Source organism: Amblyomma maculatum, chromosome 4 (assembly GCF_055883805.1).
Source record: "Amblyomma maculatum isolate TAMU_Amacu chromosome 4, ASM5588380v1, whole genome shotgun sequence".
NCBI classification, from domain to species: Eukaryota; Metazoa; Arthropoda; class Arachnida; order Ixodida; family Ixodidae; genus Amblyomma; species Amblyomma maculatum.
In genome coordinates, this window is record NC_139347.1 from 57,705,830 (window position 1) to 57,733,657 (window position 27,828).

Consider the following 27,828-nt stretch of genomic DNA (forward strand, 5'->3'; position numbering starts at 1 on the left):
GCCTATGTGGGGCATTGTGTTAACACACGCACACATGTGCGTCAGTTCACGCGCGAAGGCTAGAGCAATTACCACGTAGCGAGCGCGCAGAGCAGGGCGATTGCACGGCCACCGTTGGTGTGACTTGCACAACTCTCCAAAGCCGCACGCGCACGCGCCGAGCTCGGGCGGTTTCTGGGACGCTGCTGCACCGTGAACCCGTCACTGTGGCTGGACGTGCATGCATGGTGGGAGAGCCGGTATCTCAAGGGGCGACGCCGGCGACGACGACGCACTCTGCCGCGGTCGCTGGGGCGGCAAGGAGGAGCCGCCGCCGAGGGACGACAGCCCTGACCTCGAAGTGGCCGAGGAAATAGGGTTGCTCCGTTGCGCCACATTGCCGCTCACGCCAAGGCCCGAGAAGCGAGCTCTCGCCCGGCTGCTCTCGCGCTCCTGCTGCCGGTGCTGTCGGAGACCGCACTCCTCCCATGCGGCGGCGTCGGATCTGCTGCAGAGACGCCGGTCATGTTCGCTTCCCTGTCCGCGGACAGAGTCATCGGCGGCCTGGTACGTACACGCCGCACCCTGTCTTTGATGCACTTCGTAGGAATGATTCACACCTGCTGCGGGTCACTGGGTCAGGGTTTGGTGTTATGCTCGGAATGGTTATGAACGCATTAGGGGTACCTGCTGCGGGGGTGTACGTTTTGCATCCTTAAGAAAGACGGGGAGCTGAGGTAGCTGACTGATGCATGCCTCTTACTTATACTGCGCCTCTTTCTAGGCTCGTGTCTTTGTAGTTTACGCATGCCGCAACAGTGGGTACAGTCATACGTGTCATCTGTGCTATCTGCCCAGTAATTTAACATCAGCATAGGAAACCAACAAAGGTTCATTTTCAGACGTATGTACGATCAGGGCAAATTGTCGATGTATCTCTTCTCAGCGCCGCAGCTAGAGAGAGAGAGAGAGAGAGAACGTCAGCAAGTTAGCATCATCAGTGGTGCTAAGATCAGTAGTAGCCTCATAACGTGAAGAATAGATTGATTAATCGAGGTCCCTTCGTATGTGCGCTGAAGTGAGTTAGGCACCCACGTTTACCCTCCCGCGTGCACTTAAGTGAGTTAGGCACCCATGTTTACCCTCCCGCGTGCACTGAAGTGAGTTAGGCACCCACGTTTACCCTCCCGAATAGAAACCGAACATTTAGGGTGGATCCGATAAGTGCCTAGACCGATCAATGCTAGTTTTATTGTTAACAACGTTACAAAACTTTAGACTCTGATGGCACTTAAGTTTGAATGACGTAGAAAAAAACTAAGTTCATTTTCATTTCAGTGACGCGGCGACGTTTGTCGCGGTTCTCTGCGATAAAGCGCGTTTCTGGGGTATGCACAGCTGTCGGTTAAGTTTTTTGATAACGGTACCATGTCGGAATGCTCAGCCTTGGTGTCGTAGGTAGCGTAGGAGGGCTATCCCACAGCTTTCAACGGCTTCTCTAAATCACGTTCAACGTATACTTCGCGGCAACACAGGACGTACCACGTCTATCGCTATGGATAATAGGGGCGCTGGCGAACCCTACGTATAGGCTACATGCGACATAAATGCCTGAGGAAGTACAACATGGAATAGCCGTCGTTGCATAGCTTAGTCGATTAAGCACCGAAGGGAAAATTAAAAGGTCACGAGTTCCGATCCCATTGGCGGCATGTAGTTGTTTCTTTCTGCTTTCCGATCAATTAACTACCTACGTGATTATTATTTCACATCGATCAAGACATTAGAAAATTCCACGTGTTTTCCTTGGTGTCACTGGCTGCTTGCTCCCTTTGTGCTCAAATACTGGTTACACGCATCTAACTTATATTAGTTTCTCAGTGGCTAGAGTAGTACATAATGAAAAACTGCGCGAATTTTACGTCACTTTTGGCAATATGATCCTGCCAACTAACAGGGGTTGTAAAATGGACACCTAAGTGATCAGCCAATGATGCTCATAAAAGGGCAGTATTGTTAATACCGAAAAATGAGATCGGAACTTTTCTCTTTCAGTTATATACGTCTCGAATTGTCGAATTTTAGCGTAATTACAGATCACGTTATTATTGCCTGTTTTCTACACGTTTCAACCCCTCTGCAACAGCAGCGATGGCGGATTTCCGGCGCAAAGTCAGACAGGCCGGAAATCCGGACTTGCCGTGGGACTGCAGTGATCTCTGAGAAGTGAACTTCATCAGTGACAGTGAACCTTTACGTCTTTCGACACGCTGGCTTAAAGCGTTTCGCACTTGAAACAAGGCATTTTCTGAGTTTTCGCGTGTGCAGGACACGACTCGTTTTCAGTTTTGAACCCCGTGAAACACGGTAACTCGAACCACCTTTGCAGGCTGAATGTTCGAAACTATTTTGCCCCAGAGGGAGCGCAGCGGGGTTTGCGGAGCCTCTTCCAAGCGCACACCCCTGTGAGAGCCGGGCGCCAGGCCGGGGGACGCTTGTACCCATTTTTACCGGTGGGTGTCCGGCGGCGGGTTTCGAACGAACCACCTCCCGCAGCCGAGACGGACGCCCTAACCACTAGGCCAGAGGCAGACCTTGCGTTCATGAAAACATAGCAGAGGTATAGATTAGAACAGCGCGGTTTTAAGAGGTTTATAACAGTATCTTCGTACAATGATTCCGACGAGTGTTTACGCGTGGGCAACTATCGGTCTGCGTTCGTTAGCCGATGCAGCAGGCAAACGCAGCGGCATATCAGCCATCAATGATGTTATTGCCTACAGAGTAAATCCTTCAGTAACAAGTTACTATTCAATGGTAGATTTTTAATGAACGAGCCTATATTCAGTAGAGAACCGTACCATCTCTCCATTTATGCAGGCTATTCTTTTCTGACATATCCATCACCATGCAAAGATTTCTAGGGTTCATCCATACTTTTTGTGACTTAGTTCTGCAAGAAGCCTATGTAAATAATGTATCCTATTTTAGGCACTTTAAAGCCCTGATGCATTAATAAAAAAAATAAAAAAAAAACCCGTGAGGGCCCACCTTACACCTTTCCTTGTTCCTTTCGCATGTCTTATATGAGACGGTTCAGCGTGACTTGTAGCGAAGGGTTCGGCATTTAAAGTTCGGTAATTCGCAGCTCATTTTGTCCAAAAAGCGGCACCCAAAGATGACACAGCACAGGTTATGTATAATACATGACATGCGGGCGATATTAGATGAGGGCAGTATGGGATGTGAAGGGACGGGCACTCGGAGACAAACCCATATGACCCTCAAGGTAGCAAAATAGCAGCGTCGCTCGGCTGCTGGTCCCACAAAAGTGTCCCATTTCTATCCAATACCAGAGGAGGTTAAAGAATCCTATGCGGTGTAAATTTATTCAGAGCCCTCCAATACTTTGTTGCTGATGCCAAATGGGCCGTTTGGGTACCTTAAACCCACACACATCCTATAGTATGTAACTTGACTTAACGCAACTATACCGAGAGACACGGCAGAAGATGCTTTGTTGGCACAGCAGATTCTTCCTACAGTTTTGGGGCAGCGGCACGGGAATTTTCTGCACTACTGCGCAGCACCTTTTCGTTACGACGGAACCAGTCCAGTCGTGACAAGAGGCGACTTCGCAACGCACTAGTGAAAAATGTGTCATTGCGACAGCACACCAAAGCATGTTGTATCTTGGGCCCATCTCTGCTGCTTTTTCGCCTGGGAAAGTAACATAACGTAGCATAATATAGGGTGACATATAATATAGTTTGACTCAAATGCGTATAGAACATAGGAGACAACAAACGTTGTTTGTACCGATAGTTGATGAGCCAGCAGGGCGGATTCTTTCGCGTGATACGACTCATTCGGCGTTGTATACTTTATTTATATATTGGAATACCCACAGCGCCGCAAGCGGCACTACAAAAGGAAAAGGGGGTGGGGTACGAAACATCATTTATATATAAAAAAACATGCAGCAAAAGGAAAAGCAAACAAACAATGCAAACGTAGTACGCCGGTACATCTCAAAAATATGAAATTTAAAGAGTAGCAGCAGAAGATTCGCTGTACGTAATTGATACTATACCTCTTCGGATAATAGTTCCAGTCTCTAATCAATTTTGGAAAAGTCGATAACGCATACCTGTCAGATTTACAGTTAATTTCTTCTGGTGGTCAACACACGTGTCTATAGCAACGTAATAAGGGCATGCTATATTGACAAAGACATCGCATACACAGTACGATGTTCTGGCGTAATCAGGCTTCTGAAAGTGTTCACCAGCTAGCGGCTAGCAAAATTTGTCCCCGGCTTAGGGAGGTCTTATGCACTTGCGCGGCCGATATCACGTTTATTGTAGCGCCGCAGAAATTTCCACATGCGTGCCGTGTGTTCTCAGCTGCAGCGCTTGTTTGCGAGGAAGAAGCCCGAAAACAAAAACGTTGGTGGTCGAAATTACTCCGTAGCCCTCCACTACGGCTCCCCTTTCTCTCTATCCACTTTCTCTCCCACCTTCATCCCTTCCCTTACGGCGCGGTTCAGGTGTCCACAGAGCAAGTGTGACAGATACTGCGCCTTTCCCTTCCCATGAACCAACCTTTGACCCTCGTTCAGACCGAGACACTGTCGCCTAAGCACGCTCACTTTTCCACAGACACGTGGAGCGTAACAAAATAATATGTTGCGAGGCCAGCTTCCGCCAGAACAAGAGCGAGAACGAGCGAGCAGAAAAAAAAAAAAAAAAAAAAAAACGAGAAGGAAGCGTGCAATTCGAGGTTTGCAACGGAGGATGTCTTTGCTTCCTTGTGTGAGGAGCGGAATCTGCGGGCGGCAGATCTTCCCTTAGACGTATACGTCTTTCATATATGACACCTCGTCACTGTCGTACGCACGTGTGCAATGATAATGAGAAAGGAGAGGAGTGCTCGTGGAGAAGAAATGGAGAGGTGGACCGCGGTAGTCAAGGCGGCTGTACTCCAAAACTTTGGCGCTAATATAATAATGAAATAGGTGTGAAAAAAAGTACGGAGAACTTGAATCAAACAAAATAAAAGTGAAGACAATCATAAACTTATTTACGCTATGATTTTATGAGCAGTATGACTGCACTCTTCACACCAGGCACACCTCGGAAATGGATAAAACACTTCAGACGCTGCACGCGCGGCATGGGCGCTCATGGTCTAGTCTGTGCAGACTGCAAGCGCTTTATTTACACACAAAGTCCTCAAAAAAGTGTAAACCCATATTCTCTACGTTTGTGTTGCCCACGTATCGCAGGAGGCTGGTAAGGAGATAAATTTCATTAGGAGGATCGGAAGAACCCTTCCCACAAGACGCGCAAGACATTTTCGCACCAGGAAATTGTATGCAAAAAGAAATGAGAAATGAGGAAAATGGGCGGTGCGGAAGCTATCTCACTTGAGTACACATAGTTCTAAAACAACGTATTTGTGCGTTTGAGGTTGTAAAATGTACCTGCTCAAAGACGCATATGTGGCCAGCGGTCAGGAGAATTTTTTATTCGAGCCATGCTAAAAGCGGAAGCACTTATTTAGTCCCATGCAGGCATAAAACAATCCTCCTGTGTCACCTCGTAGTCAGTGTGGCTTTTTGGCCTTCTTTCGTGCATCATCTTTAAATGGCGAAGGAGCACGCTGACCTAGAATGTCTAAAGTGTCACTCAGCCTGCTTGAGGTGTCAATGATGTGCCTCTCTTACAAGCATTTCATCCCAGAAAAGCATATGTTCAACGGGGAAATGGCGGGTGCACTCCGGGACACTAGTGATGGAGTCCCGCACCGATCCCCACCATCTACAGATGCTCTAATTCTGCGCTTCCCTTCCGTGTACACTGTCTGCTTGCTCTCTCCCTGCATCACATCATCAACCACACACCTCATACCGAGTTCGTTACACAGATACAGAATTAAGCCCTGCTTCCCAAGTTACCCTGAGGGTGGGTTCTTGAGCGTGGGTTCCATAGTGTGGGCACCATGGACGGAGGAAGGCTGAGCATGGAGTGTAGGAGCGTGACACCCGCGGGCGGCTGTGACGGGACCAACTTTGAGAGTGGTCACCGATGAAGTATGATAGTGCAGACAGGGCATACAAAGGATGAAGTCGTATCTGAGCTGCAGATCCAGACGTTAGTTAACTCTGCACAATATGTTACGTTGCGTTATTATGGTAGAATTTTGCTTTTAATTGTTGATGTTCGTTCGTTCCCCGAAAGTTAAGAACATATAAAGGACGACAAAGAAGCGCAAAAATCTACACGGACGTGGATAGATCTCGTCCTGTTCCTTTTCGACGTACGCGCAGCTTTTTCTGCCCTAATGTGTCATTCTAAATATGCACCAGCATGCCAAGCTACAAGTACTTCTCAGGGAAAGAGCAGCTCGAGATATATGCTTCGATAAATTTGAGGCCCCAGAGCAGAACCCATTGCTTCGGTAAAGCATTGACGCCAAATCGATCCGTTCACTGATAGAACATGCGTAGAAAAGTTGCGAAGAATTCAAATATACCTTTCACAGCTTTTTCGTTAAATGCTCCCATCGAGAGATTTTCGAAAGCTAATACCTATTGCGGGAAAGTGCAGTTGTGGCGCCGCCGCACTGCGAAAAGAAGTGGACCGAAGATAATTTATTTGCACTAAGCCTGGGCTACATCCTATGTAGCGCGAATAAATACTTGTGCTGTTGTTGGAGTTTGACAGCCGTGTTTGAAGAACACTTCGGGAGTACGCTTATGTCACATCTTAGCGTATATTGTTGACAGCCCCTGCCGATGCCTAAGCTCCGGAAATTTGTGCGCTCGCACTGGACAGCGAGGCTGTCCGTAAAAGGACCGACTGCAGCTCTGGTATGACCCAACTGAGAGAAAAATAGTAATACAGGGAATCTAAGAAAAATGCATTTAAACCATTGCGCTGCGCGCGAGTGCATTGTTTGGTGTGAGAAGCTGTTTTCCGATGTTATATGGACAGTGGTAGTGATCGCTGCCAGAAAACCACTTTCCGCTGCCGCCTATTCTTCGGGTCTATGGCGTATGGGCTCAGTGTCGAGAAGCTTTCTTGATGTTTACGCCTGAAGGCAAATAGGAAATTGTCGTTACGACGAAGCACCACGCGGCATCATTTGCAATCCGCGCCATCTCCAATTCGCAGTTATTAGTAATACATGCCGCATCTACGCTCGCGATGTATATACCGACTTTTGGTCCCATCTTGCACATACCGTGTACATCAATCAGACTTTCAAGGTGATTAAACCTGAACTGGCGGGCACGCGCTTTGTAAGGCGTCAGTTCGAGAGCAACACAAAAACACGTCATTGAAACGCAGGCCACAGTTGTCTACCAATTCACTTACGTGTGTTTTTGTCACAGTTTTTTTTTTTTTTTTTTTTTTTTTTTTTTTTTTTTTTTTTTTTTTTTTACCGCGCTGGTGTAGTGCGGCATTTACAAACGGCTAATTCTGTTCACATATGCTTGCTCAGGTCTTAAGCTGGAAGGAAGCGAGAAAGAAAATCTCCCAGCATAATACTCATTCTGCTGGATTCGTGTGTTTCCAATCCTCTCATGGGTATGTGCTATTATCTAAGAGCACAATAACTGTCTGAATGGCATTAGCGTTACCTTAAAGGTGAAAGCAGGTGTTTCTAAATGATGCATATTACGATGAAGCTGACGTCACCTCTACGAAGCTATCACTGTAATATGAAGCTTTAGCATAGCGTCACCATATTCTACTATTTTCCGCTACGAACGGAGCATGCACAGATGGCGAAGTGCGAATCATTTGCAGGCCTGTGCACGTTCCTCCCCCGGTCCATCTGCGCATGCGCAAACTGCGCCGGATGGTCCATAGCGATATGCACCAACGTATTGCTAAAGATCCCTCAATGCTTTCTACTTGTTTTCGTCACCTTCTACCTGCCTCAGCTGCAGGTCCGTCGTGACGCCGTGGTGCACCTGTGCGTAGCCGGCTGCTTGGTGGCGCTATGGCGGTGGCTGCCGGCGCACCAGCATGACTGGCGGCTGGTGCTTTGGTGGCTGGGTGCCCTGCTGACTCTGCTGGCGCTCACTCTGCTGTTGGGCTGGGCGCTCACCACCTTCGTGCTGCCAGACGCCAAACTAAGCCCACGCGGAAAGGCCGTGCTTGTAACAGGCGAGTGACCATCTAGGAATCGGCAAAAAAAAATGGACACGGAGTAAAAAAAATTCCTCCCGATTTACATTCGTAATCTAAATGCGACTCAAGCGCGCTAGCACGTTTTCTCCTTGTTTATCTTTCTTTAACTTTGTTTATCTTTTCCGTCTGCAGCTGCCCTTGTGAATTCTCTTTTACGCACATATACATGCACTTTCCTAGTCTTATGCTCTTGTAATCACTAATCTCTTAATTTGAGGCGCGATAAATCACAACACTAGTTAGCATACGTTTATAAGCTCGAATGTTTTTTTTATATATAACACCCTGAATAGATATAAATTCCTGCTTTAAGCAAGCTGTACGAACATGCCTGCGTGACCTAGAGATAGCATGTCCGACTCGTGATGCAAGTATATACCGGTGGGTTCGATACCGATCTCGTCCTCTCATCCCAAAGGAGATAACCTAGGTAGCTGCACTTGCCAACTCGGCCATGTCATGGTCTCGTGACATCACACAGGACGGTTACCGCCTTTTAATACGGGACTGAGCGACAGCTGCTAAGTTATTCACACCGGTTGTTTGAAATTAAACAATAGAGCTTTTTCTATTAAATATCGTGCAGCATGCGTTAACGCAGTTTGTGCAGACTGATTGCACTGTATGGCGAATATCATTTATGTAAGAGTGCGACAGAGAGACGATTAATTACCATTGCTATCTAATCTACTTTCTTATCTTTGGCTTTAGGAAGCTTGGTTAAACTGTGAGGTTGGAGGCTGTGAAATTATAAGGTAAAGAAGTTCTTCGAATCCACACTTTAGTTCGCGAATGGATCTAAAAAAACAGCAAAAAAAAAAAAAAAGATTTTGGAGACCTGTCAAGTGGGCTTTCTCGCACCGCACGTTACTAAAATAGTGCTGTTTGATTGAATTACAGAGGTAGTTAACGACCTTAATGTGTTAGACGATGTTTGCGTGACTCCTGTGACGATACAATACGGAAAAGCTAGCGTAGCTTGCTATTTTTCGCACTCGACATTTCGAACCTCAGCCCAGATTCAAAAATCTTGTAAACCAGACTCACTGCTGAAGGCTATTAATTCTGCAAAATGGTGCTGGGTCGTCGAATAAAAATTACAAAGTTGATTTGTTAATTTTATTTAATTAATCGTTTTTATCTCACCCTATGGCGCATAAAATGTCCGCCTTGCCGTGAAATTACCCACACACACCTAAGTGGCGTATTTTTCACTGCTCTTGAAAGCAAAATAGGGGTACTGAATAACTTGAAACACCCTCTATTTTATGATGCACTGAAACTCAGAACGACTTCCTATTTCAACTGTTGTAGAGCGCTAGTTCATTTTCCACGTAGGCTCTTCCTTGGACCAGCGCTTCTTTCCTGTCTACTGCTTCAAGCGCACGGGGCGCCACCGCCGTTACCCCTCCTCCCCCTTCTGTTTTTGTTTGAGGAGGCGTTGCCAGAATTTCTGGACAAGAGCAAGATCTCAGCGGGGGGAATTTCCTGGACACAGTTTTTTCGTACATCGTAACAGTTGCATCATAACAATCAATACGTACAGACATCCTTTCTCTGGACGCTTATAGTTTTATGCTGTTTGTTGTCAAGCCCACCCTCCATTGGGTTTCGATTCCCGGCTAGTGCGGGAGAAATTTAGAAGCAAACTTTTGATGCAATTTAAAAGGTTGTACCATTTCCATCAATATGGCAGCGGTCCCCAACAATTATTGTCAAAAACACGCTTCATTGTTTTTCTATCGCGGCCTTGGCTACTTGGTACGTATTCAGGACAAACAACAAAATCACTATTTCACGACTAACCGCGGAAGGAAACACCATTACAGTCAATAGGTTCATTACAGTTTGTTAGAGTGTTGTCCAGTCGCCTCGGAATGAGAGTCATGTCGAAAAAAGGTAGACTTTGGCGCGTTCCGAAGCAGCAGCTGGCGATGTACAGCCGCCCAAACTGGCGGCCGTCACGCACGCCAGTTAAAGATATGGGAGTATGCACAGTGTTGCACTCTGCCATCCTCAGCTGTCGCCACTCGCCAACCCTCCCAGTTCCACACTGCAACCACCCTCTGGATGGTTCAAATGTTAAACACCCTCTGCGTACGTGTTCCTTCACTGTCGTCATATCTTCCTCGTTAGATCGTATCCGCCCCGGAGCGGTTTCCAAGGCAACCAGTTTCCTGTTACGGGCGCTTAAGCGCTTTCGCGGTAAAACAACCAGTCGCGCGAATAGTCAACAGCAACTTGCCCATCTTGGATTTGGGCAGCCGCTCGTGTCGACTGTTGTCAACCTGTCTCAGAGAAGGATTGCAGGAAACCGTGCGACAGTCGTCTCATTGGCATTAGAACCTCGCACAAGGGGCGATAATGACGCCGAAAAGAAACATCAGTTTTGCCTCGAGGAACTACTTTCTATAGTTCCGGACAAGCACTCGTTCAACGTCTCAAGCACTCTGGGCGAAAAATAAAAATAAAAACCGACGTCTTTTCGACTGAAGAATGCTCCTGTTGGAAGGTACACAACATTAGCAAGTGCAACGAAAGAAAAGAAAAAAACAAGTACTTCGGTTGCTTTTAGACGACTCTCATTAATCACCTTGCGAATAATGGGCACGTAACATTACTGTGAAGTTAGTGTAACAAGGATACAAGCGATGGCGCGTGTTGAATAGACATCTGCACTATCGCTGATGAAGCCGTTTGATGGATGGCTGGCACACGAAGAAATAACTGCGTGCCATGTCTCTCCTGTATAGTGCACAATTCGTTATTTCCGGTGTGAGGGTGCCGAGTTAGTCAGGTGTTCGTACATTCATGCGAATCGACGTGCGAAAGTCTGCGCAAGCCCAGCTCCATGTGTTGCATATGTCGTGAATTACTCGGTCCTCAAGAACACGACCATATATTGAGAGCTTTTTGCCGTTAATTATCACGTTATACCTTCAACTCTATAGATGGCACTGAACGCAGATCTTAAGCACAATTTCACGTTTTCTTTAATATTTCCATCGCTAAAACGTGTGATAGTGGATAATCTTGTGAGAGGATTTGTGAGCCGCTCAATTGGGCTCATCGGTGGCCTTTTGCTTTTTATATGTACGACTTTGGGTCTGAGCTGCGACTACAAGATATTCACCAAGACACGTTAAGAATACGCGCGCTCCGTAGAAAAATTTAGGACTTAGATGGAATTTCATACGTAGAATGAAAGCGCGGCTTTCAAAATTTCTTTCCAGATAACAACAGAGGAGGTTTCTTCATACTGTCATCGTTTCAACGTGTCGACTGTTTAACGTAGTGCGTACGATAACAATAATTGCTTGGTGACAGAATGCTTCGTGGCTCAGAGGATGAGATTGCCTGGCCACGCAAAATTCGAAGATAAACGCATACTATATCACATGCACCTTTAAAGCAATACTCAATAAAAGTGTAAGCTTCAATACCAACGTCTCCGGCAGCGTGATGGGCATAGCAGATTGTTATCCCTTAAGAAAGCGATAGTAATAAGTTAACAACCGGCTATATAAAATTGTTAGCAGTAAACACAGAATACCACGACGACCAGAACTGAGCACAACGTATTGCGTTATTCCAACTGCCCTTAGCGTATGAAGGGCATCCAGTAGCGTGCCCTATACTGTGAATATAAGAGTGATGTTGCTTGCTTGCACGGCAGCATCACTGAAATAGAGCCAGTATTCAAATAAACGCAACGTACTTAACTCGCCTCTGTGTGTGAAGTGAATTATGAAAGCACAAAAGGCGTATGCATTTACGCCAAGTGCTGTCAGCCAGAAACATCGAACATCCAAGCAAACACAGTGCGCCAATGCAGACCGGATGTAACTGAGCAGGAAGCGACGTTCATCAAGTTGAATGGCGCGTGAGCGCGGTCACAGTTAAACGAACAGAGCTTGTGTCGCACTGCACACTGTTCCTGCGCTGGTTCTCCAGTATAGAACTACTTGGTTACTTTGAGTATCCTGTCCATAATTGGTAATGACAATGCTCGCCTTGTCCTTCAGCGCGTACATCTGATTTTTGCCAGTGCCTAATTTCCTCTTCATCGTTTTCAAGAGCGTTCCTTCAGCATGCTTGATTTTTTTTTTCCATATTATACTGTGCATAATATTCACCGGGCTGAAGTAATGAATGTTTGAACCGAATGTTTTTCGCTTCACAGCTTTTCCTTCGTTATTGTTGTTGTTGTTGTTGAAGGAGGACAAGCTTAGTAGCAACATCAGGTGGCTAATAAAAGGAGACTGTATATAAACGTGCAACAAGGTGCTGCGACTTTCGTCAGTTGTTCGACTATCCACCAAGAAAGCTTGTTTCGTTCAGGAAGTGGCTTCAAGTGTCTCATAGCCCTTTGTCTCCTTCCTGATATCTGGGACAATATGGCACGCGTGTAGTACAGATTGTCGCGCTTCATTAACCTCCAGTTCAGTCACGCAACGTCGCCTGCCATTTGAACGGCGAGAAAAAAAAGACAAAAAAAAATATTCTGAGGCGTAAATATCAAAAGTTTGCTTAATTCTATTATCTTAACACACATGCACACATGGCCTATAATATAAACCATATTAGTTCAGATTCTTAATTCAAACTGTTGATTAGCTCAAGCATGACTATTCCTTATCGCATTCTGGCCCAGTTCCGATCAGGCCCTCACTTTGCTATAGCTCAATGCTGGCGCTAATTGGCCGTGCAGAAAAACAAAATCTCCATCTCGGTCGTTCAAATATTCCGCTCCCCTTTTGGTTGAGTGACCTCGCCTCATCCTGTGTTTTGTTCATTTAGTAAATTCTTCTGGCTCATTTTTTTTTTTTAAGATCATTGCACCTTCATGTGTTTTCCAAGCGCTTTCGGCCGCAGAAAGCAATGCATTAATTCGCTAAGCCTGTCTCTTAGTGCAATGCTCGTAAGATCTACTTCGGAAACTCTTATATGCAATATAAGGGTGGCTCATTTAATAAAGACCCTAATTTTAAATGGAAGAAGGAACAAGTTGCTTATCTCGGTGTTCGTGGTTCGAATGCCCTCTTCGCGTTTCATTTGACTCAGATGGTACATCGGTCGAGTCATCAAAGAAATGGTGTTATCCTATAAAAGAAACAGATGTGCGTATGTTCAAGGATAACCTCGATTCCACTTGCGTGTTTCCCAGTTAGCAGACGACGCGTCTATCAGAGGGGAGCGGAGTGAGAGAGCGCATGCCCGAAACTGTGCTCTGGATTCTGCGTTCGAGTAGTAAAATCGATAGTGGCGAATGCATTGCGGCACGCCTTCCTTCCTATGTTGTACTCCATTAACTGCACTAATTCGACAAATTATGCGGTGGCTAGCAAGCAGTATTACGCTAGGCGCTCCGATGATTTAATTTTGTATTTGTGAAACGGTAAGAAAGAGAAAGAAGAGAACATTTTTGTACATAAACCCATGAATTTTCGATACCTACGCCACACGCGCTGATGGTTTACGCATTCTCTGCGAGGAAAACCTGCATGAATACCATCGCATTATTCTCCATTTTAGTGCACGACTTGCTAACTCTGCACAGACGAAGGGAGAAGCGAATGCGGGTAATGCATGTGCTCCTTGCGATCCTTGCGATCCTTGCGATCCTTGCGATCCTTGCGATCCTTGCGATCCTTGACCATTCATTTGGTGTACTGCATAGCTGTGTCAGAATTTATCTTGAGAATATGTATAGGGTATGCTGCTGGGCTAGTTGGGGGTGGTTGTCAAGCATTATGGTGTCGCCGCGCTGGTAGACAAGGACAAAAGGACGGACACACACAACTGCACTGATGTGTGCATCCCTCGTCCTTTTGTCCTTGTCTGCCAGCGCTGCGACACCATAATGCTAGAAAATATCATTAACCTTGTCTGCCAGCGCTGCGACACCGTAATGCTAGAGAATATCATTCATGTGTGCAGTCGGAACGTCCGTGGTATACACCGTTACTTTCGCAACAAAAGCCGGTTCTTAAGACTCTGAAGCATAGCAGTCAGTCATTATTATTTTGCGCCACATTTTGAGCCCAAGGATTTTACACAAGTGACTGTAATGTCTAGGCTAAGATTATTGCTGTTTAAATGTAATACTTAAATCTCCTGGTATCTGACTGTACACATGCCAGATTATTTGGACAAAGACCCTCCTTACACGGCTGCGGTGGACCAAAGGGGTCATGCAAGGTACTGACGGTTCCCAAGGAGCGAACGTTTTCTTCTTATGCATGTGATACTTTTCCTTGCCTGCGTGACGACTCGCAAAGCACGAAAATTATTTATCAGAACCTTCATAATCAAGCTAATTGGCTTTATTCTTCTCTCATCATCTTATGCTATTGGGACGCCTTCAGAGTTTTCCAGCCCACAAGCCAGTGTATCCATATTCTCATATCCTCCAGTCAAGTTCTCCAGCAATCACGTAAATATGGACACATGTACTCGACACTGTAGAAGCATATAATCACATTCCTGGGTATTGCAGAGAATAACCTTTCCATTGTAATTTATCTTTTCCTATAAATGTCAAGAACGGCTTTCTTGCCTTCCGGCAGAAGCTCGTGAAATCAAGCAGGATCAAATTGTTAAATCAGTTTTACATTCTGATCAATGTCACGAAGGTCATCGGTGATAATGACGAAAAGCGAACGAGTAGAGAGTGCCATAGACTCGCTTCATACGTATATTTTCCTCCTCGAAGAGCGACAAATCATGCGCTTGTGAATTACGTACCATGCACACGTGAGCCCCTACTCTAGGTAGTCATAAGCGAAACTTTTAGACACAAACTGTTCCAAGTAAGTATTAGGGATGCGCTAACGTGCCTGCCATTCGCTAGTGCAACGCCCGACAGGCAAAGCTTTTCAATTTTGGAATCAAGGCACAAAAATTATTAAGCATGAAACTCTTGTGTTAAAGCTCCTTCAGAACTTCCTTCTCTCTTGCGCCATAGCTCCGGGGTTGCTCTTCCACGCTGCGCCGCAGGCTGTGACCGCGGCTTCGGCAAGCTGCTCGCGCGGCGCCTGGATGCCGAAGGGTACAAGGTGTTTGCCGGGTGCCTCTTTCCGGACCAGAGCAGAGGTGAGCTGGAGGCGGCCAGCAGGTCTGGCTTGCGGGTCGTGCCGCTGGACGTCACCGACGACAACCAGGTTGCGGAGGCGGTGCTCTTGGTTGAACGAGAGCTGGGACAGCACCGTGAGTGTTCGAGCACGCCTGATCTTTTACGCAACGCTGTTGGCACACAATCGAAAAGCGACGCATGGTCGCTTCAGCACAATGATTTTAAAGTTGCGACCAAATGCGGGATAAGAATGAGATGGAGTGTATCGACAGGCACTGTCAGATACCCAAACAGCGCCTTATTCTTCCTCAAGAGGAAAGCCGGTTATCTGCAGGATATATAGGCACTTTGATAACGAAACAGCTTGAAATTAGGTTGAACAGAACAGTGAGGCATGAAAAAGAAAGTGGGCAGGGTAACGCCAAGAGATAGGGACACAGCTCTGTGGTTCCAGGAACAAATGAGAATTAGTGATGCGTTACTGTTAAAATCAAGGAGTGGAAAAGGACTTGACGGTATATCTAGGGTAGATGGACGGGTGATTGACTGTCTTTTAATGCAGTGGGATGGAGCCGAAGAGAAGGAAGGTGCAGCAGGAGGCAGCAGAAGTCTAATTGAAGAAATAGATTAAGAGTAATCTAGTAATGTTGATTAGAAGTATGACAACTTTCACTAACTGTAGGTGGCGCTGCAGTCAAGCCAAGATGGCGACCTTGTAAGGAAGGACTACGGCTGTGCATGGTAAGCCTGAGAGCAATAGGTTTTCTTGAAGTCCCGATTTATTTGCGATTATTGGATGTGAACGCCTAGTTTTGGCTAAACGCTCTGTGTTAGCCGCCATAAAACAAGAAACCGACGACAAAAAAAAGGACATGACCAACCAACGTCTGCAAACGTTCGCCAATCTCCGTTTACGATGCCAATATAGCTAGCACTGAGGGTCGCCGCACGTCGGGAAAGCCATAGAAATGCGAGCAAGTCTTGGGTCTAATGCTGCGCTGTTACAGGTGAGCAAGGCTTTGTGAAATAATTGCTTGAGGCTGAAAGCTAAAATGTTTCGCGATGGTTTCTCTTTCAGCTCTAGTCTGCTTGGATTTCAATTCAAGAGTGTGAACCCCAATACCATTTTCGTGGAGCCATGGATTCGCTTGAGCGAGCCACCTCCTTGTATGTACATTCGTGAGCAGGCTTCTTTACAACACGCAGCGAGGGTGCTGCAGAAGAAATCTTATATAACGCTTAACTGCTGCGGTTAGGGTAACGCGTGGACTCATTTCTTGCTTTAAGCTCTGTGCAATATTGCTTTGGCGCGAGCACATACCGTAAAATCAAACGCCTGGTGCAAATTTTCGCATTGTTTGCTCTGCAGAGGACCGCGCGAGCATTTTGAGACAGGTTTGCACGTTTAAACCCAGGACGCGCGCCCTCGGGGGCGCGATGGCATGAGTAGCAGACGCAGGCTTTTATTTCTGCTTTCATTTGCCGGTAACCACGGTAATAAGATTCTTAGCTGCGGTGTACTTCAGCCGACCGATATAGCACTGATGATACAACCGTTTCCTAACTCGGTCGAAAATTTTTCAGTCTAAAAGGCTCGCGTTTTCCCACTACGAGCGACAAATTAGCCTTTCACGTGCATGTACCAGCATTTTAAGTATTGGGGCTGTGCTCCTAATTATTTGGTCCACGCATTCTTAATAGGGGGTAATGTCATAACATGTTTTGATGCTCACGTGGATTTCACCTGTGAGATGAAAATGTATTCAAAAACCCATCCCAAGCAGTGCCATTTGTTCTGTCCACATAAACAGACACGTATAGCTATAGTGCGTATAACATTTCCGCAGGTCTACTGAGAATAACTATGTCGTAATGGACCAGGACGCAGAGATTGACTGTATTCTGTGAATCCTGTTTTCAAGCATATCCTTTCATTGCAGTATTTTCTATACAACATTGCTATCTTTATACATTATTCATTCGGCGACTGTTCGTGGAAGGTACTAGCAACGTCAAATTAAATTCGAACACTAAAATGAAATCTTATAATAGGAAATCCGAATATGCGACGCCGTCGATTTTACCTTCGTTTACATGAAGGTAAAAGTTAATGAATTTCACCTGATATTCATGTGCTGCTGTGTTGTTCACTGCCAAAGTGTCCTGTGCCCGTTTCGTTTAACGTTAGTCGTGTACTTGCAGACTTATGGGGCGTGGTGTGCAACGCGGGAGTCAACATCTTCACCGAGTTCGAGTGGACGAGCCAGCGGGAAGTGGGCTGGATGTTCGACGTCAACGTCCACGGCACCGTGCGCGTCACCCGAGCCTTCCTGCCCCTGCTGCGCCGCTCGAGGGGAAGGCTTGTCTTCGTGGCCAGCTATGCAGGTCGGTGTACGCAGTGCACACGGCGAAATATTAAGCGTATTGGTGGTCGGAAAGTTCTGAACGAGGACAGACTGCGCAAATTCACTTTGCAATTCATGTGATCCTTCCGCGCCGTAGTGGTGCAGCGGTTAGGGCGCTCGATCGACTGCCCAAGGATGCGGGATCGAATCCCGGCCGCGGCAACCGCTTTTCAATGGAGGCCAAAAGCGAGGCGTCCGTGTGCTGTGTGACGTCAGTGTGCGTTAAAGAACCCCAGGTGATCGAAATTTCAGAAACCCTCCACTATGGCGTGTCTCATAGCCTGAGTAGTTTTTGGACTCCACATACCTACCAATACATGTGCTTCTTTGCTACAGATAAGAGTCATACCAAAAATTAAGTCTTCAGGCGAAACTAAGAGGCGTCCGTGTGCTGTGCGATGTCAGCGCACGTTAAAGATACCCAGGAAGTCGAAATTACTCCGTAGCTCTCCACTAGGGCTCCTCTTTCTCTCTTTCCACTTTCACTCCTACCTTCCTCCCTTCCCCCTACGGCGTGGTTGAGGTGTCCACAGAAAACAAGTGAGACAGTTACCGCGCCTTTACCTTCCTATAAATCAATCAATAAATCACAGCGATAAGTGCAGCCTTGGCAACACCTCTCTTTTGTGGTCATATGACTGCAGCTTTTAAGCACTATAGCGCGGTATATACGGCGTCCCCTTCTAAATGTGTAGGTCCAGTACGCAACCGATTCGTAGAGTCTATGGAAAATCTATTGAAATTATTTCTAAGGTCATCAAAACCAAAAAAAGAAAGGCCTGAAAGCTGAAAACAAGTGTTCTCATCATACGGTTATATAGCTTCAAGGAGGGTGTTGGTAGCCACTACAGAAAGTGGGACTATGCGGCCTGGATACTTTTCGTCAAGAGTTTTGTACACTGTGGGTACTCGACATAGTTTGCCTGTGAATTGATTAGACAGCTATATGCGCAGGCTTCCGAATATGTGCCAATACAGCTAAGTTGCTACCGGGGAAAATATTTACAGCTACTTAAAAACGAAGAACGATAGTGGAATCAGATAGATCCTCAGTGGAGGCAGGGAGAGATGTCTTCGTCGTCTCTGTCCGCCCTTTATTCGTGACTTAGACAGGCATCGTCGTCTGTACGCATTCTGATCGTAAAGACAAGAAGAAATGAAATAACAAGAAATGCATCGTTGAAAAAATCACATGCGCGAATATAGAAGTCTTGACGTTGACATATGGCAAGTGTGTGTTAGTTTGGAGCGGCTGCGACGTTACTATTTTGTCGCGCGTGAAACAGCGAACCTCTTTGGTCCAGTAAAATGACAACCCTCTTTACGGCAGATGGTTTGCTACTTCGGTTATCACGCAGGCTTGTAGGGGGGAAGAATGAGACGCGCTCTTCGGTTCAAAGCGAAAAAAATATTTGGCGACGGAATGAAGGCGGGCTCTTACGTTCGTTCTGTTGGCAGCTCAGCTGTTCCAATCATGTTCTGTCTGCTAACCCGTGCGCACATGATTGCGTGGCTGAGGCACAAAGTTTATCGTGGCTCCTCAGATGCACCTCCTGCTTCTACGAGACTGTCAGTCAGCAAGTGGCCACGTCACATCGCAACGTCACAAAGCGTTAGTTATAGATGTCGACACCTGTGGCGAGTCATAAAACTCCGTACAACCTTCATCAAATAGTTATACTGAGAAAAAGGGAAGCAAAAAGAGGCATAAGTCAAGCTTATTAACACGATATCGTTAAAGGCCCCCCGTTCTATAGAAAATCCGGCATCAGCGTTGTGCGCGGAACATGCATGACGGACATTTGGCGGGTGACATATGACATGGTCGATATGGCAGGCGCTGTCAATTCGGGCTTAGTCACTGAGATGGGAGGTGAGATCGGAATCGAGGCTTTCCAGGACCCTGAACCCCGAGTCGGACACCCTTTCCATAGGCTCGGGTGTTACGGGATGTCGGGTGGCCATTCGCATAACGTGAATATTATACGGCTATATGCTAATGAGTATGTGGGAGACAGTATAGGCACGAATTAAATGATTAATAATTAAGCAAGTAGCAAAGGGCGTGGACGCGAACGAGGATTCGCGAGGAGAGCGACAGACGAGATTCATTAAAGCTGTTGTTTCGCACCCTTGAAGACGAAGGTCAAGTGTCAAGGTCAAGGTCAAGGCCCCACCACAATTTTTTTTAATTCAAAATTCCGTATCGTACACCGATCTCATATGGGTCTCACAGGAGTTTCTTAAGAAGCAGCGGGTGTGTAGCGCTTTCACAAAGCTTCAGCAGTTTGCTTGGACGAGCTGCTAGCTCGCCTTTTCGTCCATTTTTCCAATGGTCTACTATCGTTAATCAACATGTAAAGAACTTGCTTCGAAGTAAAACTTCATATTTCATCAGCCACTCAGGGCCAAAAGGAATGAAACTCGGAAGTTTTGCCCTTCCAAGAACAGAAGTGACAACGATATTTGTACAACCCATGAACCAGCTAACGTTTTGTCTTTCTCTGCTACTGAAGGTGGAGATTATAAAACGATTAAGCTATCATTTGCGAGCGCATCAGTTTCTGTCTCAGTACCGAAGAGACCTGTATCTGCAAACTACTATTCCGATACGAAGGACGACTTCTTCCTTGTTAGTGGGCGTGCAGTGAACGGTCAGGACAGCGCCACTGACGATTTCAATCATCTCTCAGGTAAAATTTGCAGCCACGCAATTGGCGTCGTAACGGTACAACGAGCGCGCCCCCTCACGCTGGGGGCGACCAGGCAACATTGTCTCCTTGGGTACATAAAGTAGCTTCGAACGGAGGGCTGAAAACCTAGTCTTCTTGCAAGGGGCAAGGTCGTTCAATGGTAGTTTAATCCCGGTCACTGTCTTCAAACCGTCATTGTATCCGACGCGACAGCTATACCGAGGCAAAGTGACGCGTTACTATCATAGAGGGTTATGGAGGCAGTGTTTCGCATGGCCTGCCGCCGGGCTGGACGCAATGGTCCTTTGGAGAGAGTGACCGTATTTAATATAAGGTTGGGCGACCTTGTACAGGTGCGGACATAAGTAAAACGGAGCATGCTTTTTTGTTCAAATTAAAATCACGCTTTTTGCACTCTGGATAAGAAAACAATATTTGTCCAAATGATAGGGCACTGGCGTCTACTATACCGGTTCGCATATACCCAGTTTCAATTATGCAAAGCGTGAAAGATGTTAGAAAGAAATAGCGTGCTCCGTTTACTTTTGTTCTCACCGGTACATCGCGTTCAGGACAGAGTATTAAATATTCATTACTTAATTTTCTAATGCATGTTGTTTTGCACGCTGAGAGTGAAATTCTTACTGTCGGCTGCTTTTTGACTGTACATGCATTTGCGACAACGTTGTTCGACCTTCGTATATAATCATTTTGCCACTAACGTTTTTTGAAAAAAAAAAAAAAAAAAAAAAAAAAAAGTTCAGCGGTGCTGAACCGAATGTAGAGCGAAAGCATTAGCTGCTGGTGACCGAGCGTTCTTCTTTTTATTTTTGTTCTCCTTCTACCTATTGTTCTTCTCCCTCTCCCTCTTCTTCTTCTTCTTCGTTTCCTCCTTCTTCTTTTTCTTCCTATTCTTCTTCTTGTTCTTCTTTCTTCTTCTTCTTCTTTCTTTCTTCCTTCTTCTTTCTTTCTTTCTTTCTTTCTTTCTTTCTTTCTTTCTTTCTTTCTTTCTTTCTTTCTTCTTCTTTCTTCTTCTTCTTCTTCTTTCTTTTTTCTTCTTCTTGTAGCTACGCCTCTTCACGACGTAGCTGCGGCCACACGAGGTCTTCATAACCTACCGCATTGTAGCTTTCGCTACAATAAGTGACTGGACTAATGAGGTGAAATTTAAAGGACTTCTTGGGCGTTATCGACTCTTAATGTCAATCAATAAGAAAGAATGATCCAACTCTGACATTAAATTGAGCCGACAAACCTTGTCAGGCAGCGAGTGATCTCAAGCCGGAAGGCACGTAGCTGCATATTCGCTTCCTGTTGTAGCTGCTTCAAGGCCAAGAAGCCTTCCCCGCACTCCTCACGGTTGGTCACACATGGTGAAGGGGAAAAATTGTCCTCCTCCTAAGTGGACAGCAGTGGAGAAAAAGGCCACGCGAGCGCCGTTTGCGTTTCCTTTTTCTCTATCAGCTCTGTTTACGCACATTGTTTCTCGTGTGCCTGTTTAGGAATGAAGACGAGGCCACGTTTTTTTTTTTTTTTATTCTTAGAACAAGAAACCCCGATGGCTCGCGGATGCATTCAGGTTCTGCCTGTTTTGCCAAATGTTTTGAGCTTATGTTTTTCTAACTGTCGGGCCAAGTTTTCTTCCTTACAAATAAAGAAATGCTTCAGCGATACAGTCATGTACTTATCTACAGCGACTCCTGTAATTGGCTCAGTGTCTATGGTTATGGTGGCCTGGTGGCTTAGTTGTTATAGCGCTCGACTGCTGAATCCAAGGATTACAGTTCGGTCTCGGCCGCGGCGGTAATTTTTCGGTAGAGGCGAATAGCGAGGCTCTCGTGTACTGTGCGATGGCAGTGCACGGTAAAGTACTCCAGGTGGTCGATTCCGGAGCCCTCCACTGTGGCGTCCCATCCAAACCAGAGTCATTTTGGGACTTTAAATCGCATAAACTAAACCAAACCATCCTATGTTCGGACTTGTTTTTACATTTACAATAATGAATAACTTTCTCTTTGCTGAGGGCGCCACTGTCGGTGTCGCAAAATGTCCGATTTGAAAGTTCCAGTCTTCAACTCACTGATACAAAAATTTCGCTTGGCGCTAAGCTAATATTTTCCATGCAGTTACCCCGATGGTTATAAACCATAATAAATATTAATATCAGGGAAGGAATGCTCGGTGCTCCTGAGAATGTCTTTGAATCTCGCACATACGAAAGACGCCAACAAAAGCACAGGGAAATGTATATTTTCCCTCTTTGCGGTGATGCTGATCAAAGCAGGAAGATTGTTGAGTAACAGCTTTACGGGGGCAGTAATTTAGTTGCTAGTTTATTTGGTAGAGCACTGCACGCGAGAGGTTGAGGTCGTAGGCTCGGGCCCCATTTGTATCGTGGCTGTCCTTTCTTCGGCTATATATGAAAGTATCTTGTCATCACACGACTGCGCCACTAACCTTTATTGTAACCTACACAATAAACAAAAGTTATATCCACCTGTGCTTTTTTTTTTTTTTTTTTTTTGGGGGGGGGGGGGGGGGGCTGCGATGACTGCTGGCTTCCTCCGTGTGCATCTCGTAACGAGCCCCTCATTTACTTCCCATTGTCTGCTCAATATTGCGCTCAGGTTTTGCAAGTTGGTCGGGGTCTAAATAAATGCATGCTTAGGGACGTGGCCTGGGTGTAGGTGCACGTTCTTTGGCGATGCACAAAACAGCGACATGTCTGTCTCCTTTTTGTAATATGGTATGGATGCGAATGTTTGTAATTATCGGTTACGCCTAGCATTCTCTGCGCGGTCCCCTATCCACACATACATAGCCAAAATATCTTTAGGGGCTCGATGAAGGCAAGTGAGGATTGCGAGGGGTAGAATTAGAATATTTATAATCATTATATCAGCCCTGTGAAAAAAATGTCTACTCACTGTTGAACTCCTCTGGCATGTCATTCGTTTTCGCGAGTTTCGTGCTGAAGTTGACGCCTCCCGCTAGCTGTTCTGACCTGGTGCACCCCTGTGTTGATAACCGTTTCCGGTTAGAAAGTCGTTCCATTCATTTGATGGAGAGACCGGGATCCCGCCACCGACACCATCCTGGACTCCAAAGTCGTATAGTATCAGCTCCAGTGGCGGAAGCGAGCCAGCGGTCCCCCGGTCCAAATTTCGACTGTTACCTGCGCTAGTGCTTTGCGTCTCTCTATTGTGAAAAACTGCGCCGAAATAAACACACCACAAGACAGAGGACGGGACAAAGGCCCAAGAAACGGTATTAATGCTTTGCGTCTACGGGACTCCGTTATCTTTAGTGGCAACGCGTCGAAGATGTAGATGGTTTGCTGTTGGCCCAACGACCACCTCCTTTCTTCGGGAGCATTTTCAGAGCGATAACATTATAGTACAAATCAGTAGAAAAATCCAGTGATGTCAGGAAACCGCCCGATTGGTCAAGAGGTTGATGACGTCGCATGTTCACGTTTCATGACTGAGCGCTGATTAATAGGTGGGGTGTAATACAAAGATCGACGATATCAGGTGACATGGCTGAGCGCTGATTGACCGCCGTTGTGTATGACGTTATTAGACCACGTGATTAGTCACTGTGATTATACACCGTCGTGGAAGGACAGCTCGAAGACACTGAGTTGGATTTGCAACCTAGCAAGAGAAAGGTTAAAACTAGAACAACTAGAACAGGGTTGCAATGAGAGAAACCTGGAGCCGCCACGCTGCTTGTAATGCAGTCACATTTTTTTCTTAAATTACTTAACTTATGCGTCGCCTTAACTTTTTCTCCAAACTTTCTTGAAGAAAAATATTCACCACTCCTCTGCAATTGTTATTTCCTTAATTCTCATACACAAGGGGTGGTATAGCATGTCGGCGGTATGCACGGTAACTTAATCTAGATTTTTTTTTTCTTCCAGGGCCCTTCTGTGTTTTCTCTAAAATTCGCTTATGATAATGCGCTACCAACGACACCTTCATCTCTTTCTCCACAGGTCGTGTGGCGCCCGTGTGGATCGTACCGTACGCCATGACCAAGGCGGCCGTGATAGCACTCGCCGATGGACTCAGGCGGGAGCTGGCCCAGTGGGGCGTCGGCGTGTCCACCGTTGAGCCCACCTACTACGTGTAAGTATACAACGCAGCCTTAAATATGCACAGTAGCTATGATTGAAATAGGCATAGCGAACCCGTCGCGCATTGTGTATTCTCCTGGTTCCGGGACTAGAAGCCGCATTTCGATGAGACTGAATACAAAATGCGCATATGTGCTGTGGGATGCCAGCGCATGCACGGTAACTAAACCTGATTTGGCTGAAATCAATTCAAAGTCTTCCGCTGCGAACTTCCCTACTCGCAGCGGTACATTCGCACATTCACCGACAGTGATCTCTGGAAGGTTCATCTGGCGTATAGATAGAAACTTGTCTGCTATTATGCGCTTCACACTGTACCTACGTCAGGGAATTTCTCGTGAGTTTACAGCGACATCAGCTCTTTCAAGACACAAATGTAGCGGTGAAACAAAAGGACGCCACCAAAAGCTGGATTCATAGCCCGTAGGCGGCGTCACAGTCTGGTAGTTTTCGCGAAGTTGTTGCGCGCAATGGCGTGGTTTCGAAGCTCGAATGCTTGAATATCAAAGACCTCCTGCTATCGCATGCTGCTTCTCCGTTCCATTTAGGCGGCGAGTCTGGCAGTTACCTGTTCGTCCGTTCAGAGATATTGAAGTTTCGATTGGGGTCTCCGCGAAAAATACGTAACATTTTTGCACTGGAGTGTTTTACTGGAACAGAGTCCATATTGCTTGAATTTTCCTTCTAGGACTGAGGCGTGAGTGCAACACGGGGTTTGCACTGCGTGAATCGTAACCTCAGGAGGAGACGAAGGCGGCACCAGGCTGCGAGGTAAAGGGATTGTAACCCACGTAGCTCAGCATGAACCAGAGAACAGTGCCGGAATATAGATCATCACATTCAATAACTGATCTACACTTTGTTCGGCTGCTATCATGGTCTCATAGCATCCAGCGCAATAGCACTTCAGAGGAGAAAGAAAACGCCGCTGATAAAGTGCACATACGTGCTCAAAGAGAATCGAGAGGCGAGATTCCTGCCTTCGTTGCGGTTTGATTAACAGCGCCATTAGGAATCATTAAAAAAAATAGAGAGCTGCATAGATCAGAGAAAAAACTTCTTAGAATGAATGCGCCTTTGCCTAAAAGCCCATAACAGTATAACACAGCTGACATCTAGCGCAGGGAAATGGAGAGTGTGATAAAGTGTCAGTCGGGAAGACTCGATTGGATTATTCGGGTCGCTACTGACACAGAAAAATACAAATCGGATATCCGTAAAAAATATGTTGTCTGGCGACGATGTGTGATAATACTTCGTCCCGTTCGTGGCCCGCGCAGGACGGAGATCAACCCTCGCGCCGAGCAGGAGCTGCTGAAGCGGTTCGCCAGCGCTCCGGACCACGTGCGGGCGGCGTACGGGGAGGCGTACGCGCGAGATCGCTGCCGAGGCATGGTGCGATTCCTGTCCAGGGTATCCCGGAGCGAGCTGTCCGAGGTGGTGGACGCCATGGTGCACGCTCTGACCAGGGCGCGGCCACGGCGCTACTACCGCTGCGACGGCACACCGGGCTGGCTGCTGGCGCTGCTGCTCTTCAACCTGCCCAGCATGTTCGCCGACGCTGCTGTCGCCATGACCTGGAAATCGCGCTATGCGCCCGACGCCCGAGGCATTCTGCGGAGGGTCTGCCGGCCCGAAGACAAGGTCTCCTAGATCCCGGCCTTCCCCCCCTAATGTGGGCATCGTGTCTTGAGTTTGTTCTCTAACGAGCTGTCACCCGCCTTACCTTGTCCTTGTTCCTTCTTTCTCTTTTATTTCTCAGGCGGTTGTCGTCGTTGTTGATCTTCATCGCTGAGCGCCTCGTCCAGAACGAAGTTAAGTCAGAGATTGAGGTCTCAGATTGAACGATGTGGTCCAAATCTTCTGTTACGCCGCACGTTTGTTGGCAGCGGAACTCTCCGCTTGGCTTAGCAAGGATCCGCTATTATTAGAGGGACTGTTAAGGAGGGAATATGCATCATCAGTCCTGTTAATTCTTATCGTTCGTCCGCAACACAGAGCGCAACAAGGAATCTTTAAGGTTATTTTTCTTTTTTGTTCTCTTAAGTACATATTGACGGGAGCTTGATTATAGAAAGACGCAAATGTTTGCCTGGCGCGCCTCTAGTGAACGTGGACCGAAAGTTCGCTTTGTGTTCCTGGCCAAGGACGCCTCACTATTATGACTTACACCATAAGGATATTTTGGAAGCAGTTGGTAAGCTATCGTGTACAACGGCACATCTGACTGAAGCACCCGTCAGCGACGCGTGTCCTTATTCTGGCATTAAGAGTTAGATCGTTTTAAGCTTTCTGCATCATCCCGTCATAATTAAGAGACCTAATTTTGTTAGCTGACACGCTCGTTTGGTTACACAAGCGTGTTTCGTTATGTTACCACTATGCGCTGAGCGAGATTGAAATAGGCATTTTATTGAATTTGAATTTGCGTTTTGGAATTCAGTATTAAATTGCTTTACACCGCGCATGCTATATATGCACACCATATGCAACTTAAACGCTGCATTGAGGGACGCTTCCTCCAGGGTAGCTGAGATCTGCATTCCTGACCCAAACAGCTTGTAAATTAAGCTCCGTTTGCGCACTGCACGGATCTGCTGATGTATATAGCGCGAATGTAAATAACAATAAGCGGATTGCGACTCACGAAGGTCACGTCGCGAAGCACTTTTGTCAAGTCACATGAAATCTGTGATCATAGTGTATTTATTGCAATATGTTAGGTAGCAAATATTTGTTCCTTACGCCATGCTGCAAGACAAGCGCTTTATCTTTATTGGCGTCATCCAAATATGTACGATGTGAGTAGCACATAAGTGCCGGTACCGTGCAATAATGTATTTGGTTACTGTTTTGTGAAAATAAAACCCATTTTAAAACAAAATATACTTTGTGTTTCTTTTAGCACATGGCCTGAGGTGTTGATTATACACCAAACAGTCTTTCTGCCCTCATATGGAATCAAATCATGGTAAACCGCTTCTAGACGTGGCAGTCTATGCAACTCATATGGTGAAGCAGTCAAGGAATTCCTACAGAAAAGGAAGAAAACAACGCTAATGATGCTGTTATATTTCTGTCTTTGACCCTTTCATGCTGTAACATCACTTTCATCAAGTGTAAATTAGCTCAGTTACTTGCCGTACTAATGAAGTCGTCGTTGCTAATTAAACGTATATCGTTCCGCAAATCGTGTAGTACTTAGCATTACAGACCTATTTTCCTCTTTCCTCGAGTGCACCAAGAACACAACGTTGGGACGACAAACTGCATCATGTTGAAGGCTGTAATCGGCGGGAGAGTTATAGTCCGCAAACTGCTGGTGAAAAGT

The 27,828-nt window shown here is 46.3% G+C and overlaps 1 protein-coding gene across 2 annotated transcripts; it reads left to right on the plus strand.

The window, feature by feature from the left end:
- Window positions 1–121: 121 nt before the first annotated feature.
- LOC146191133 (retinol dehydrogenase 5-like) lies at window positions 122–27,364 on the plus strand. Of its 2 annotated transcripts, XM_084601612.1 has the most exons (6): window positions 122–546; window positions 7,934–8,159; window positions 15,183–15,392; window positions 17,461–17,643; window positions 24,357–24,489; window positions 25,778–27,364. In XM_084601612.1, exons 1-6 carry the CDS (start codon window positions 505–507, stop codon window positions 26,148–26,150), a joined length of 1,167 nt encoding a protein of 388 aa, XP_084457738.1. In that variant the 5' UTR covers window positions 122–504; the 3' UTR covers window positions 26,151–27,364. The 2 variants fall into 2 exon arrangements, with proteins under 2 accessions (XP_084457738.1, XP_084457739.1); XM_084601613.1 differs by lacking the exon at window positions 7,934–8,159.
- Window positions 27,365–27,828: the final 464 nt, after the last annotated feature.

What these genes read in the sequence shown, in the direction of transcription:
- LOC146191133 (XM_084601612.1), top strand. Translation starts at nt 505, where the DNA reads ATGTTCGCTTCCCTGTCCGCGGACAGAGTCATCGGCGGCCTG. An exon ending in CTTCGTGGCCAGCTATGCAG is followed by an intron (nt 17,644 to 24,356) that starts GTCGGTGTACGC and finishes CTTTCTCCACAG; the next exon opens with GTCGTGTGGCGCCCGTGTGG. An exon ending in GTTGAGCCCACCTACTACGT is followed by an intron (nt 24,490 to 25,777) that starts GTAAGTATACAA and finishes TGGCCCGCGCAG; the next exon opens with GACGGAGATCAACCCTCGCG.